At 35.5% G+C, this 15,549-nt stretch overlaps 1 protein-coding gene across 4 annotated transcripts in view; it reads right to left on the minus strand.

Moving 5' to 3' along the window:
• Nucleotides 1-2,114: 2,114 nt before the first annotated feature.
• Nucleotides 2,115-15,549, minus strand: part of FMR1 (fragile X messenger ribonucleoprotein 1) — a 29,730-nt gene continuing 16,295 nt past the window's right edge. Inside the window, exons 10-15 of one of the 4 annotated variants that reach the window (XM_057372258.1) lie at nt 13,610-13,719; nt 10,554-10,640; nt 8,622-8,817; nt 7,148-7,291; nt 6,069-6,151; nt 2,115-4,331 (exon numbers count right to left, since the gene is read on the minus strand). In XM_057372258.1, the coding sequence (XP_057228241.1) occupies nt 4,170-4,331; nt 6,069-6,151; nt 7,148-7,291; nt 8,622-8,817; nt 10,554-10,640; nt 13,610-13,719 (782 nt within the window). In that variant the 3' untranslated portion in view covers nt 2,115-4,169. Of the gene's footprint in view, nt 4,332-6,068; nt 6,152-7,147; nt 7,328-8,621; nt 8,818-10,553; nt 10,641-13,609; nt 13,720-15,549 lie in introns of all 4 variants that reach the window. The other 3 variants (XM_057372257.1, XM_057372259.1, XM_057372260.1) reach the window with 3 other exon arrangements.

A 15,549-nucleotide genomic window follows, 5' to 3' on the forward strand; every position in this document is an offset into this window, starting at 1 on the left:
TCAGACTGCTAAGAATCAAGAGAAAATTGTCCCCCCCTCCCCATTTTAAATAAAACACTTGATTTGACTATATTTAGGACTGTTGATTTCCCTTGCTGCAGCTGCAGTCTACACCTGAGGCTCAGGCTGAGTCCACCAGCCAAAAAAGCACGTCCAGACCCCAAACCACCCCCAATTTTGCTATACCATTTCTGCGACAGTCAGCTTCTAAGCATTCATAGACTACATCCATGTGATCAWTTTTTGCTTTAAATTAACTGTTTTTATTGGAAACCAGTTTCTTATAATCAGTGCAAAACCATAAGAAAACATCCTCTCCTACTGAATTTTCAGTAGATACACAAAATTACCTATGATTGCTGCTCTTTCTTATAATCCAATTCCATACAGTACTCAAAGCACACAAAAATTACTGCTTTAAAGTCTATTGTAAAGTAATTTTTAAACAATGTGAAAAAAAAGTAATTATGGCAACTGACTCATCCGGGTTTAACAGCAATTATTTCTAYCAAATTGGTTGAGATGAACGACCTTCATAACTGTGAAAGCACAAGTGACAGATGTGCGATGCATTTTTAAAAATTGTTTGTAGAAAACCAGATTTATTCCCTGATGCAGGCAAAAGATCCAGTCCTCTGTCAAAGACTCATAATGCCAAAGACTAAAGAGATGTTTCTGTAAATCACAGCATAAAAATATGATGTGAAACCCACAYTGAGTTTAAGTCTAATAAACCCCTGGCAAGGAGAATCTTGTGATCAAACTGGAATCTATTCAAAACGCTAAACTCAGGTGGTCTGACCTCACTTTTCCTAACATATATTAAGCTGCCTTAATATCTTATCAGTGTAAAAATCCTAGCCACCCGATTTTCATGGGTGTGAACATGTCTGGAAAAACTATTTGGCTAGAAATCTTTCAGGGTGAAAATCTATGCATTGTTAAGYTCAAGTGAATAACGAACAAGCTTAGTACACACTACTGTGGAAACAAGCAGCTCAGCCTTATCACTTTAAAAAAAATTAATTAAAGGAGCCACCAGAAGCAGTAATCCATCTCCCCCCACCACTCAACACAGGTATTCCACTGCAATTCTTGCTGCTTCTGGAAATAGACAAAATCTTTAACAATACACAGGATCAAAAGATTTGAGACCCATTTCCTCTTGCAGATTAGCACAGAACTCAGYAGAACTATACAGCAGGGTTCCTGAAATGAGTGAGGAATACTAACTGGAAGCCAAAGCTTTCCCTTTTAATATTCAATACTGAAGGGTTTTGCAGGGAAACATACTGCAGTTCAGGAAAATAAGATGCCTTTCACAGTAAGTGCTGCTAGGAAGAAGCAGGCTATACACTAAGTAGCATACTCTGAGCACTTAATGTCCTTCCTGGACTGTGGAAATAATGCATGGTACACAATATTTGACATTAGAGACAAAAAAGATCTGAAAAAGCTCATCAGTAACTCATTCAAATATTTTCTGTATTCAAGAAACTAAACCTAGTATCTTCTTKAACTCGTGAGTGCTCGTAAAGAGATTTTTATCTGCTTCAAAAAAGCTGAATAAAGAGATTTTCTTGACAGTTTTAATAACAACTATGAAAATCTTAACTCCCCACCATCATTAACACAAATGTATTCAGTAAAGAACAGAAACACAAGCTTTCTATTTTTATAAGCATTTGTTAATTCATAGGCTTTGAGCTTAACCCTACTGAATTTAGACTTTGGCATGATTCACAAATACCTCTCACTCTTTCAAAGAACTTTATTTTAAAAATAATTTTAATTCATTAGACCATACTTTATAATAGTTACCAATAGGACGGACCTGAACTCAAGCATCAGACATTTGTTGCACTTTCAAGTTTTGTAACAACATGACTTTTCAAAATAAAAGTGTACATTTAGATTCACAGTTCAATTTGTTGAAATTTAATAACATTTAAAACCACTGGAATATGAATTGAAAGGGATATATGTTAAGTACACAAATACTGAAAAAAGGTCACCCCAAAACCCACTTGGAAATGGAATGCAGCCAATTAGTCAAGACTGTAGTTCAGTAATTTCACATTTTCCCGGGTTAGCACCTTAGTCAACCAAACTCAACCACTGAATGTGAGAAATGAGTGCATGAAGTGTGACCACTCAACAGCTACTGTACCATTCCATGAGGAGACTGTGTCTTCTTGAGCATTATGTGCCGTATTTTTGAAAACTGGTAATATTTGAGACTTTTCTAAAACATGTAAATTAACAATGGCTACAGTTAAAGTCTAAATAAAGTAATATTTTCGCTCTACTTTCTGTCAGTTGAGATTTTTTAAAGCAATCATTTATAAGGATTGCATCAACATCAGTTAGCAGAGGAAGATCAAACTTTATTGAAACTGCTTGCATACAAAATATATTGCACTATAACCAAACAAATGTCAACATAAAATCCAATCTGTTGTAGCTAATATGTACAGAGAATATTGCCCAAGAGCAGTTACATTACAAGGTCAGTCTACCTTGGTTAATTATCTACAGTATTTTAAACCAAACAGCTTACAGATGATGTGTGCAAGGTACCAATTTCTGTTTTCAAATACTATACATTCCCAAAATAAATAACTAGAAATCAACATTAATGTTTGGCAATACTTTTTAAGACATTTTTATATTTGTTAAATCATGTGCAGTTCGTTGCCAGTTTTAGTATGCTCACCTGTATGCAAGGAAAAAAAAAAGAATAAAGAAAGCAAAAAAAACCAAAACTCACAAAATACATCAGAGGCAAGGTCAAGTTTGTACAATTCTGTACATAAACAGTGGCTCTCCTTCTGGAGTAATCTGAATAAAAACAGACTAAAATGAAGGTCCTTATGCAGTTGTGCCCATTTAAGTTTAATGTGTGATCAGAAATGAAAGAAAGCACAGCTCCTCCCGCCACTTCCCACCCTTCCCTGGTGTACAGCTGTACTTTGGATCAAATTCTGTGACACCTTCATATTGGCTGGTAATTAGGACCTTGCAGCTCAAAATATGAAGAAYTTTTGTTTTACTTCCAATATTTCTGGCTACTGTGTCTGTACTTGCCAGGGCATGACTTGTGGTGACCTTCTTCCTACCTCTCCTGGAATAGCCCCCAAATTAAGAAAAGCAATCCAAAACWTTTGGAAGGTTGAAAACCATCAATGCTTTAGGCTGGTCATCTGGCCAAACAGCAGGCACACATTACTAGCTTGTGAACATGTTACACTTGTTCCCTCAGTAACAATGAGTTTTTTAGTTTTCCACAATGGAAAGATTTTTTTTTTAATTTTTCTTTTTTAAAAAAAAAGCTTCTGTACTGCCTACAAAGAAAAAAATTACACCCCTTTTTCAATAACACTATTTGCCAAATCTTCAGTGCAAAATAAATTTCCTATTCTTATAACTGCCTAACTGAATGTTTATGTAAGGAAAAAATTATGGAAAGCATGCACTTGTCTATAAAGTACTAACGCCTGACAAGGATTGCTACATATATTTTACATTTAGTGTTACCAACTCATCTTCCCTGATTTCTGCATCCAAATATAATATTCCTACCTGCCAAGATATAAAAAAGGCACAGATCATACAACTTTTTTGCTAATGAAAATGACAATTGTTACATCACACAGATTTCAGGGTCCACCAAAATATTGAAAAAGGTGGACCAGAATGTGAACTGACACAGGACATAAAACGACATAGCATTTCATGAAGAACTGGTAAGTTAGATTGAAAACAGAAGCCAATTTGATTACTGCAAACACTATTTATTCTGAAAATTGAAATTGAGCAGTGAATTTGACCCGATGTGTTAAAATGGTACAACTGAACAGAAAGTTTACCAATGCACAGCTCAGTATTTTTAAAACAAACAAAAAAGAATCTTTCATTGTTTGAACTGCAATATGTACTTGGAAGCGATTTTCGGAAGTTCAGGTATTTTTATGCAAATATTTGAATAACTTCTTATTCTGAAAACAACTGCATACTGTTGATGTTAAAAAAGGCTAACAGAGAACATATGTTCATTTCATGCCCTGCGCCATCTTGCCTACTATTTGTCTTTGGCCTAACAAGTTTCTCTAACATGGAATAGGAATTACTGAAACAGTATAGGAAATATGACTTCAGAGTTATGCAGTTTAGGGGACTCCGTTCACCAGCGGCTGTTGGGCGTCTGCGCTGTCCGTCTTCTCCTTCTTCGGGTTCCGCTCCTTGCCCGCGCGCAGCCGGCTGCCTTCGCTCGAGGTATTCTGTAATGTTTTAGTGTGGACACTCCTTTCATTATTGCAGTCAATTCTGATCTGGAACAATTCAGAGTTATATAAAGTATTCTCCTCCTTTCCTCCACCCCTGGGTGTTCGCTACCTTGGCCGTTTGGGAGGAGCAAAGAGTGCCAGCCCCTCATGGCTTTGTTAAATGCATCCAGCTGCAATGGAGGGTGTAAGTTCTTTTCTGTTCAAAAATGCCACATACTTGTGACCTAAAAAGCCTCTCCCATCTACCTAGCCTTGGAAGCTAAAAAACCCCAACTTTCCAGTGTGTTTGTGCAAGAAAGAGTTGAAAAATCAATATCAGATGGGACAATAATTTCAGCTTCTGTTAATTCACTTTTCTATTCTTTGCATACAAAACGCCCAAAAAGACAGAGTGTCCTTTCATGGCAGCTTTCCTCAATCTCAAAAAAATCTACTCAGACCTTTTCTGAGGCTGAAAAAATAGATCCATTTAATACACCCAAAAGACTTCTGCAGYCTGTTTAAGTGATCATAATTCAAGAAAGCATGCTGAAAGCAAATTTTTATGCTTATAAAAGGGGTAAATGCTTATTCCCTGATATATATAACAGGATTTTTACTTCTTGATCAGCCAAATTTCAACAACATGCAAGTACTTATTTTCCTGTAACACATCATCTCACCCAAATCTTCGATTAACAGATAAAACCCCCATGATTTAAGTACCTTAGGGATTTTTTTCAGGACCACAATTCTTCAAACTACTACTTCAAACTACTATTCTTCTGCCTACTTCAAACTTTGTAAGTTAATTACTAATTAATTAATAAAACTCACATGGCCATAATTTAATCTTTGTTTTGCTCCGTTAACTGTTTGCATTTCAGATGCATATTAAATGACTACACATTTAAGTTCAGCACTCCCACTTGAAAAACTAAGCATCTGGTCACTTGTTCCATTTTGTCCCTTTTTTAAMCAGGTTTTCTAAACACCAAGTCCTGTTGGAACCATGACTCCTGGTAACACCACACAGGGGCAGCAGCATGCAGCTGCTCACTGTTTCTTCCTCCCAACATAACTCATCCTATGTGGTAAGAGATGGTAGAAAAGTTTGCAAGTTACCATTTGAAGCAAGAACAGTTTCCATGTGGGGAAACTTAACATATATACATAAAGTATCAGCCTGATAACTTTATGAAACAAAATACTTGAAGAAATGTAGAGTATCTTTATAAAAAGCTTAAAAATATTTAAGGTTACAAGATCTCTGTTACTTGAAAGGCTTCMTGATGTGCATTTTAAACTTATTTTCTACACTGAGTAGCCTTCAACTGCAAATGTTTCACTTAGTAGTGAAGGTGATTTCTGAAGTTTCTGAAGTTCAATCTTTCTTACTCTGAAAATTCTGACTATAACACACTCCATCTTAAGTGTTAAGGATTTTCTTCCCTCGGGTGCATTGAAGATRGACAACAATACACAACACAGCAAGAAATACAAGCTGAAACCAAAACACTACTGAAAACAAAGACTGAAATCMAGCTKGTTAGTAAGTCATTGGGACTTSTTATCAGTTTTGCACCAAACAGAGCTAAATGACATTACAAAGTTGCATCTTTACACAGCTGAATATATTCAGAGTCCTAAACATCTGTGTCATTGTGTAACACAACTTTCATCGATGTGATTAGGGAGTTATAGAATATGGAACAAGGCTACTGTGTCACTTGCAACTTAAAGACTCTAATGTTACTACACRACAATTTAAACAGTACAGACTTCCTATATGAGTAAAGTTACCTCAAGTGACCCGTCTGCTGTTCTCCCTTTTGCCTCTCTTGAGTTACGCTGACGGTTATCTGTTCGTGACTGTTCATCATTTCCTGGAAGAAAAATTAATCAACYAAGTTGTTCAACAAAGACATGACCTTMTTYCACTTAGATTTTACMGGAGCACAGTAGGGAATTACTTCTKAATTTTCTGTCACACTARCATATATTATTACTAACATACAACAATAGTTATTAAACTATGGGCCAAGAATCATTAAARAAAATGATTCTCAGATGATAATGTAGACAAAACCCCAGTTTTCAGAACAACCAGAATTTAAAAAAGGCTGCTGACTGAAGAAAAACCACTTCTCAAAACGATTAACCACACAATCTACTTCAGTAGTGTTTAAATATCTTCACTTTTTTTGATGGCTTATAAGCTTCCTAAATTACACATCACCTTCTTACAAAAAATTCTTAAGCAGCACCCATACATTGAAAAATACATTTCAAGAAATAAGCAGAGCTGTAGATGAAAACATTTAAACAAAAAAAGCTGTAGATGAAAACATTTAAACAAAAATATAAAGAAGCATCATATGTTCAAATAAATATATATTTAACTTTTTAACATTCTCCCCTCTTWCTTTTGCCTGGTCATTTCCACTGAACACATAAATGTTATCCTTTTCCATAACATCAAATACAAGAAGAAATTAATATGGAYGCATGAGTAATACAGATTACTCTGTAATGAGTAATAAAGTTCTTTCTGTATCTATTGACAAATTTGGTTTTGATTCTTTGATGTCCATGTGTGATAGCACAGGCCACAAACTKGAGTTAACAGGTATTTTAGGAAAACAAACGATAGAGAAAACTCCCCCAAAATAAAGCAGATGAAGAATAATTATTCCCCTCTGCTCARTGTTCAACACACCTGAACCAAAACGTTCATTTTAAAAGGCGGACAAAGTGAAGTCAGGAAAGGCCACCAAGATTGGAGGTTGGAGCAGATGAGAAAAGGAGCAGCTGACAGAAGTGAGTTTGCTTAAGGATTCCAACASTGCCAGCTGTTTCCAAACGATTCTCTCTCCATTTACCTTTGAATCCTCCGCGTCCCCTCCCGCCTTGGCCTCTGGCACCGCCTCCGCGCCTCCGCCCGTCCCCCCTGCGCAGGTAATTGTCCCGCTCCTCCTCCGCCGGGGCCGCCGACCAATCGCTCAGCTCATCTCTGTGATCAGACTCTGTTTCAGAAGCATTTGATGCTTCAGAATTAGTTCCTATCAAGAGGATGAAAAAAATCCAAACACGCCAGTGTAGCTTAGCATGAAATTACTATAGTAGARTGAAAAATGTATGTATTTAAAATTTTTCTGCCTTATTTTTTTTGTGTTAATAAACAGTTTTTGGACTTTTTTGCCTCCCAACCCCTATAACATACATAAAAGTGCATAATATCCATTACTTCTTCAAAGACAGACTAGTAAACATTAGTTGTGTGTTTAAGGCTGAATAGTTAAGTATGCCACATGCTTATAGTTACTTGGTGTTTCCACTTTTTCAACAGATTATTGAATACACTGAAAGATGTAATAACAGTCTATTAAAACGTAAGTGTAATAGGCTAGACTCCTTCATATTTCTAAAACTGAAAGTTCTGAATATAACCTGTCCTGTTTCCTCTCACCACTGCAACTCATCTACGAAAAGAAAAAAATTCCATCATGAAACAGCCTRTAACAGACTACAAAAGCAGAGAATAAAGTCAAAATGCTAGAAATGTATCAAATCAAATAAATGGTCATTACAATTTTTCCAATTAACAGATCACCTTTATTGACAAAAGCTGGTTCTTTCCCCATTTTTTGACCCTACAGCCCATACTATTAGCAAGGTGAATTCACATCTTCTAAAAATAGTAAACARCACAAAACATTAATTTTGTATTATGCAGAATGTAAGCAAAGATTTTCTTACAAAGCTTGTACTACAGGCCTTTCAGTCAGGACAAATACCAGCTGACCTACATTATGGATAATAAAGTAATAGATTGCTCTGAAGAAGCACAATCTGGAAAACTATTCATTAATGAATCATACAGGGTTTCAAAGAGGAACACACTATTTGGTGACTACAGTCTTCTTGTAAATACATARAAGTTCAATTTAATATGAGGAAAATAGCTTTTCTGTAAATTGAGCTACATGGTATTTTTACCTATAAATATTTATATTAGAATAGACTCACACAGGATTAAATGAAAACTGAGACTTTATTGTTAGAAATTGTTCAAAACACTGATAAAATAACAGTCCTCACCCTAAGGAGTTAGGGAATAACTACCTAAGCTCCATCATGTAGAAGACAGAAGCATGCTGTAAGAAACAGGAACTGCATGGAAATTAGTGTAGATTACAGGAAAGCACTACACTTTGGAGTATTTTCTACTGCATAAAGCGCTATATAGTCTTCAAATATTAATACTTAATATTAACTGCATTTTTAACAAGAATCAAGAGATCAAGAGACCACTAGGCAAATGTGAGAACTGCAAGTGTCCTTGCAGGCACGTACCTGAAGCATAGCCTGGCCCACGCCTGCTGTGGCCGCGGTTTCTGTAGGGCCGGCTCCCGCGGCCCAGCCCCGGCCCATCGTCGGTCATGTACCCTTTGTCTTTATCCGTGCGGTTTGGGGGGGGCCTGGAAGTCGCTCCAATCTGTCGCAGTTGCTCATCAATTTGTAATCTTTCCAAACGCAGCTGGTCCACTTCCTGTGCCAACACAAGCCCAGCAAATCATGTACAACCGCTATTTAACCACCTGCATGTGCAGACACGCAGGTCTCAGAAAGAAAAAACATTGAAGTATTGCAAGTGATCATCTATTCAATACTCAAATAGCAACTCAGCTTTGAGAATAACTTGTTCAACAGAAAGACTTTGAAATGTTCAAATCTATTTGCTACTAACACAATTCTCCCTGTGGCACAGTTAACAAGTTTAGGTTTGTTTAAAACATGTATCAAGAAAAAGCACTCAGATCACAACACAAGCTTCTTACACTGCTGCACATAACAAATACCAAAGCTATTAAACAATTGTGATGTAATAGTAATGTTTCATCAAAAGGCACTTYGGTGTTAAACTGTACATAATAGTAATGAATACTATGAAGGATGGGAGGAAGCATAAAAGCATAGAAAGCAAATGTAACTCAGGAACAGAGGCACCAGCACACAGCACCCTCACCATACATAATTAGGTAAATGAGAGCAACACATATTCATAGAGTACCTTTGCCAGTTTCAGATGTCATCTAGCTCACATCAGAGTGGCAATCACCTTTTCTTTTTCTTTTATTAGGGAGAAAACTGTTGATGGAAGTTTCATAGTGCTACTGGGACCTCTGCAGATCACCTAGTCCAGCTAGGACTTTCAACTTGGCACTCRGGGATGCACCCACCAGGTCCCACTGACTTAGTGTGTACCCCTTCTCTGCCCCTTAAGATGTTCTTTGGTATTCTTTTGCTGCCAATAAACCTGTAGAAGCCCGTCCTGCTTCCCTTCACATCCCTAGTCACATTCAGTTCCTGATGGACTTCAACTTTCCCAAACTCATCTGTGCACACTCAAATTTGTTTATACTCTTCCTGAGTCACCTGTCCTTACCTTACCCCTTGTATCCTTGTTTTTTCCCTATTAATTTAACCACAAGCTCCTTGCTGATCCCTGCAAGGCCCCCTTGTTGCTTTTGTGTGACCACCTGTACTAAGAAGTTTCATAATGTATAGAAATTTTAGTATTCTGGAAGATTCACTGGTAGCTTCTGACTGGGCATGTATTTGACCATAGCTGGTCTGAAAGTTTCAAAAGAAATGCAAGACTGTATTTAATTAAATTAATTCAAGGCTGTCCCTACCAACAGCACCTGCCATCAAAGACTGGGCACCTGGCCACAACCACCACAGGCAAAAGTAACTGTAAGCAATAATATGGGATATTTTTTGCTCCCTATACAACAGGCCATGCATCACAGACTACTAGGGAAGTTAGGGAGCCAAGAGACAAACTCAACATATAAGGCTGAGTTGCCTATGAGACATATTCAAGTACAAAATGTCAATTCATTACAGAAAAAGCAGTTTAAGGTTTCTGCATTAAAAAAAATGCCCACTCTATACAAGATGCTGCATGAAAGGCTGCTTGCTTTTGCAGCTGAATGAAGGACTGACTACCCCCTWGTATATAAAGTTAKCAAGTTTTGAGATAGAAAATTTWAAAAAAAATCTTACTCTTTTTTAATTTGCATCCTCTAAAAAGTTGTCATCCCATCCTTCAGACAAAATAGYCTTGTATTAAAAACATTCCACTTTTAGACAGAAAAAGTATCATAACACCAATTTTTCAACAGCCTCAGGGCCTGAGCAGATTATAATCATCACATTGTTACCATCTTAAGTATTGATAGAAAAAAAAAATCAGTGGTAAAGCAGCATCATTACCCTCACCTTTAAATAATTAAGATGATAATCCAGAAGAACGGTTGCATTAGTGATGCTATCCTTGGTTCCTACAAACACAAATGGTACCATGCCCTAAAACACAGTAACAATAGTCTTTGGTTATTGATTAGGCATTGAAGAGAACCAAACTCATTACTGTAGAACTTGAAAACAATTCTTACACCATATATTAGCATAAATTAAAATGTAAATGAGATGTCAGTATATTTAAATTCTRGTATTGACTAGACAATGTAGTCYTTTTGCAAAGTCTTTATGCAGAGCTTTTTTAAATAAGCAGATTTACATCATTTGCATCACAATGCCAATATTTCTTTTTCTGAACAACTGAAAAAGAGTAAATTTAGAACACTCTGTATTTTCCTCCCTTCAAAATACCTTTGCTGATCATATCTATTCTCTCGTACCAGGAGCTTTTAGTCTACCCTTGATCTTTTAAAAAAGTAAATCAAATTAACATTGTATCATTAAACAAACCCTGATCCTCCTTGACGATCTTCATAAAGAGAAAGGCAAAAATATTCATGAAAGAGTTGGAAATCATCACCTGAAGTGCTAACTCACAGTTCTTTCACCCCCAAGCATATTAAGTGATTCAGAGCCTGGTACACTTACTGGATTATCTCAAATATTGTTTTGCTATCTCATCATTACCACTGAAGAAACCTGTAATTGTCACTGTACACATACCCTTTACAGAACTGCATTCCAAAAGAAGGTTTGCTGCTGAATGATTTGAGACACCAATGTCTTTAAAAAATAAAAGCACACTATGCTGAGGATCCCCAAGAGTGGTCAGTCTATAATTTCCCTCCACTTTTAAGGTCTTGTTTGGTTTTCTTTCCCCTTCCCATTCTTTTGACATGCAAAAACCTTATGTTAGACCTTACATATCTGCATTAAGTAACCATGAAAAACAGTATATACTAAGTCCTAGTCTTAAGAAACCTCAACATTAACACTAACTTTCAGGAGCATTAGAAATTCTTTAGCCACAGGCACTGTTGACTGAAATGTTTTATTATCTGGAGTATTTTAAGTTCCATAAATATTTTATACAACCTGATAAAGAGCAGTGAAATTTCTACTAAACTGGCATTAACTAGCTCACAGCATCAATTATTAAAAGATGACAAAACAAATGATTTAAAAAGGCATTTAAGGAAATGGCTTGCTGTTGCTTTTGGCAGTGGATTCAAGGTATAACAATGCCAGCTRTTAACAATATGAGCTGGTAACCATGTCAAGCAATTTCAGCCAYACAAAAGCACCAAAGTGCTTCTTTACTGAACCTTATTTTTATCTTCAAAGCAAAAGTACCTACATTCAACTTGGCTGCAGTGGGGAATACTGAGCAGATCTTACGTGCATAATAAATTTAGAGACAAAAATAATATATACTACTGTAACAAACAGTACGTATCTCATTTTAAAAATATGAAAAGCCTGAAGGTAACCTGTTATAAAATTATGGGACATATAAAACTGCACCTGAAACTAATGGGCAGTATACTAACATCTCAGTCACATAGAAAGAACCAAATGCTGTATTAAAATTTAACTGAACTACTGTTCAACTACAAGAAGGGTTGCAATATCCAAATTCATACATGGGAAGATTATTTGTATTTCATAGTTGAAATAAAGCTGCATTCAATTTACAAGTCCTAACTCTTATCTGATAAAGTATGATCTCAGTTTTCTGTATTGCACCTGGTATGACACAACTAACACCTGAAGCAGTGCAAGCAATGCCAGTGTTAGAAATGTCATTAACAGGTAAAACTGAAGTAAGAATGCAGAGCTTGACAGGTAAAAAAGACCTTTGAAGATAATCTTTAAAAGCTGCTGAAAAATGTAAGCAAATCAGCTTTTTCAAGTCTGAATTAAAAAAAAAAAAAAAAGAAAGCCAGACATACTCCCTGCAGCCATGAGTACTTGCTCTTTTACCCTTCTGTGATTCTATAGCCTGCAGCAATAGCAGCACCCTCTTGCTTATCAAACTAATTCCATTTTATGCTGCAGGAATTTATCATCAGGAATGAAATACAACAGAGCAGTGAAACCTTCAAGTCTAAATAYTGACCATTTTACCTTTTGAGATAGATATAAAACTACTAAAATAGTAAAACCCCTTAATTGCTTAGCCACTCTTTACACACAAATTGTGGGTTTTCAGTAAGTCTTACAGTGAAAAAACAGAAGAGGAAATAACTACTCAAGCAAGAACAYAAGTGGTGCAGAAACCATACTTCAAATCTTATCCAAAGTAGCAAAGGTTATTAATTGATACATATTTGGATTTTGAGGTAAATTAAAGGCAGGTCYGTTTTCTTTAAGCACATTTCCAATCTGAAACTGCAGGGAGATTTTTGCACTGAGATRTTAAAACCTTCATGCTTCAAGTTTGTTTGCATACCTGCAACCTTGCCCCTCAAAGCAGTCCCACACAGAAGTGCCTCAAATCACAATGTTTGAGACTTCATTCAGGCCCTTTACAAGGCTGACAGCCTTCCTGTGCAAACCTGGAGTTTCACAATGTTCATATTTGTTTTTTCTTTAGGTTACAATTTACAGGCTATTGTGAACCTAGGCAATATTTTTTATAAAGAGAGATTTAAATAATAATAATAAATCACAAGTTTTTCATTYCAACACAAGAAATGGCTAATAAAAAATTAAACCAGTTAAAAACCTAAAAAAGCAAACTCAAAGCAGATCAATGAATGAAACCAGTAAGTTTCATAYACGTGCATTTACAGCCTAGCACATGCTGAGAAATGTCATTGCTTCCAACAGGAACAACATGAAATCTCTAAGGTGCAACACCAATACATTTCACAAAGAATTTTTCTAACACACATAAGCCAAATTTACATAAAAATGCCCCTCAGCATTAAAAGGAAAAGATACAATCCAYCAGAAAACACACATTAATCAACACTTAATCTTACCACTACAAGGATTCAAGAATTTATTTTATCACTGGGTAGAATATAACAAATTAACATAAAGAAAAATAACATTAACTGAAAACATACCTCTTCTTGTGGAATATTTTTATCATTTTCAGCCTCAATTCTCACTCTAACAACGCCAGATTTGTCCACTATCTCCTGAATCAGTTTTCCATTTTTTCCTATTACTTTTCCTACAGAAAAAACATACACAACATTCCACCTTAATAATTTTCCCCCAAACTTGAGAGTATTGCTATACTCTAATTAGACAAGACTATTGAMGTACCAGTGCAAGAACTTGTCCAAAATGCCTTAATACACTACAACAAAGATTTAGTTAACATATCACAAGCTAAAATGATGYCTACATTAGCTTGTGGTGTTAACTTGTAATACATATTGATCACAGAAATGCTTTTGAATGCTTATTTGGCTTTGCTTTGGTAGATTTAAAACAACTTCAGTGAATTACAAACATTGCTGCTTGCATTCAAAATATCCAACAAAACAAMAAAAAMCATCCTTCTACAKTAACAWTTGCTGTATCTACTTCTTGTGTAAGCAAAACTTRGTTCATTTACAAAATTTAATTAATCAAATACTACCAAAGATACTGTTTGAGGCAGATGTAAAATTCTCCAAAACTAAGCTTTTTACACATTTTTGCCAGTAGTTTACAATTCACTGAAAAGTCAAAGATAAAAATGGAAATAAATTATACTCCAATGGCAGTAATGAAGACATATATCTTCTGAAGCAGATATTCCAGTGTGAGACAACAAAAATGAAAATTTAGTTCTCTCCAATCTCAGTAAAACAACATCCTGTCTGCAAACTGGCAGAAAAACTAAACTGCTTGGGATGTAATGAGGGAGGGCCATATCCTGCAATCACAGCTTACAAGGAAAGCTTAAAAGAGTGATGTCAAACATGTTTTCTGCATGTAACAAAAAGAAGTATTTTTATTTAACAAACTGCTGGAAAACTTAAAACATGATCTTGTTTCACAGGCACATCACTAAAATAGAGATCATAAACCCCATGTGCATGACAGCCACAGTTTGTCTGATACAATTAATCCATGAAGAATAAATTAAACCCCACTCTTAGTAACAAGAGACTTTGATTGTTCCTATCATTCAAAGCTAAATAAATTTGCATTTTTGTGTTTCAACTTTTCTAACATGAATAGTTGCAGAAAACATGACAAAATATGGCCAGTAAACGTACTCAATGACAAAGGCTGTTCTGAATGTCAAAAACTATTGAGTACTTTATTTCATTATATATTACTAGCAAATGTAACAGCAGCTAACTAACAAATGCAAAAAAGCCTTGCTACTGATTTAAAAAAGTCAAGTAAACCAAACAAAACCCACCAAACCTCCACAACTTGCATCGATTACTCCAATCAAAGTTTTTATTAGATTTGGCAACACACAAATATTTTAAAATGAAAATTTCCATATTGTTTTTAAAACATCTTGGGTGTTTTTTTCTCTTTTTTTTTTATTTTTTTTTGTTCACTTTGAGTTTTTAAAAAATATAATTAAATAAAAAGAGGCAGTTGCCTGCATTTTCTTTAGAGTAAAAAAAAAAATCTGTGTGTGTAAATACATATACATGTAAGAGCCTTCTACATTTTTAAAGCATATTATTAGGAATTTTAAAGTCCACATTATTAAACACAGCTTACTTCAGACATAACATAGGGTTCAGCCAAAGTTATAGTCTAAAGGATCTAGGTCAACAATTAAGAGCAGAAACGAAAACCTGCCAAAAAATACAATTGCTAAGTTTTAAACAGAAACAAAGACTTTWAGACTTGAAATTAAATTAATGACGGCAGCTTATGATTTTTACTTATCACAAGTAGAATCAGGAGGGAGTAGGGAAGGGAAAACAACTGGTTCTAATCAATTCCAGAGCTGGGCTGCCACATTTCTTAGTACTTGTGCAAAATTTCACACTGCTTCAACACCAGCTTTCATACACTACGTGACAACCTATTAAAACATTTG

The sequence above is a fragment of the Malurus melanocephalus genome, unplaced genomic scaffold, assembly GCF_030028575.1.
Source record: "Malurus melanocephalus ecotype Western Australia unplaced genomic scaffold, MMel_1.1 scaffold_168, whole genome shotgun sequence".
NCBI classification, from domain to species: domain Eukaryota; kingdom Metazoa; phylum Chordata; class Aves; order Passeriformes; family Maluridae; genus Malurus; species Malurus melanocephalus.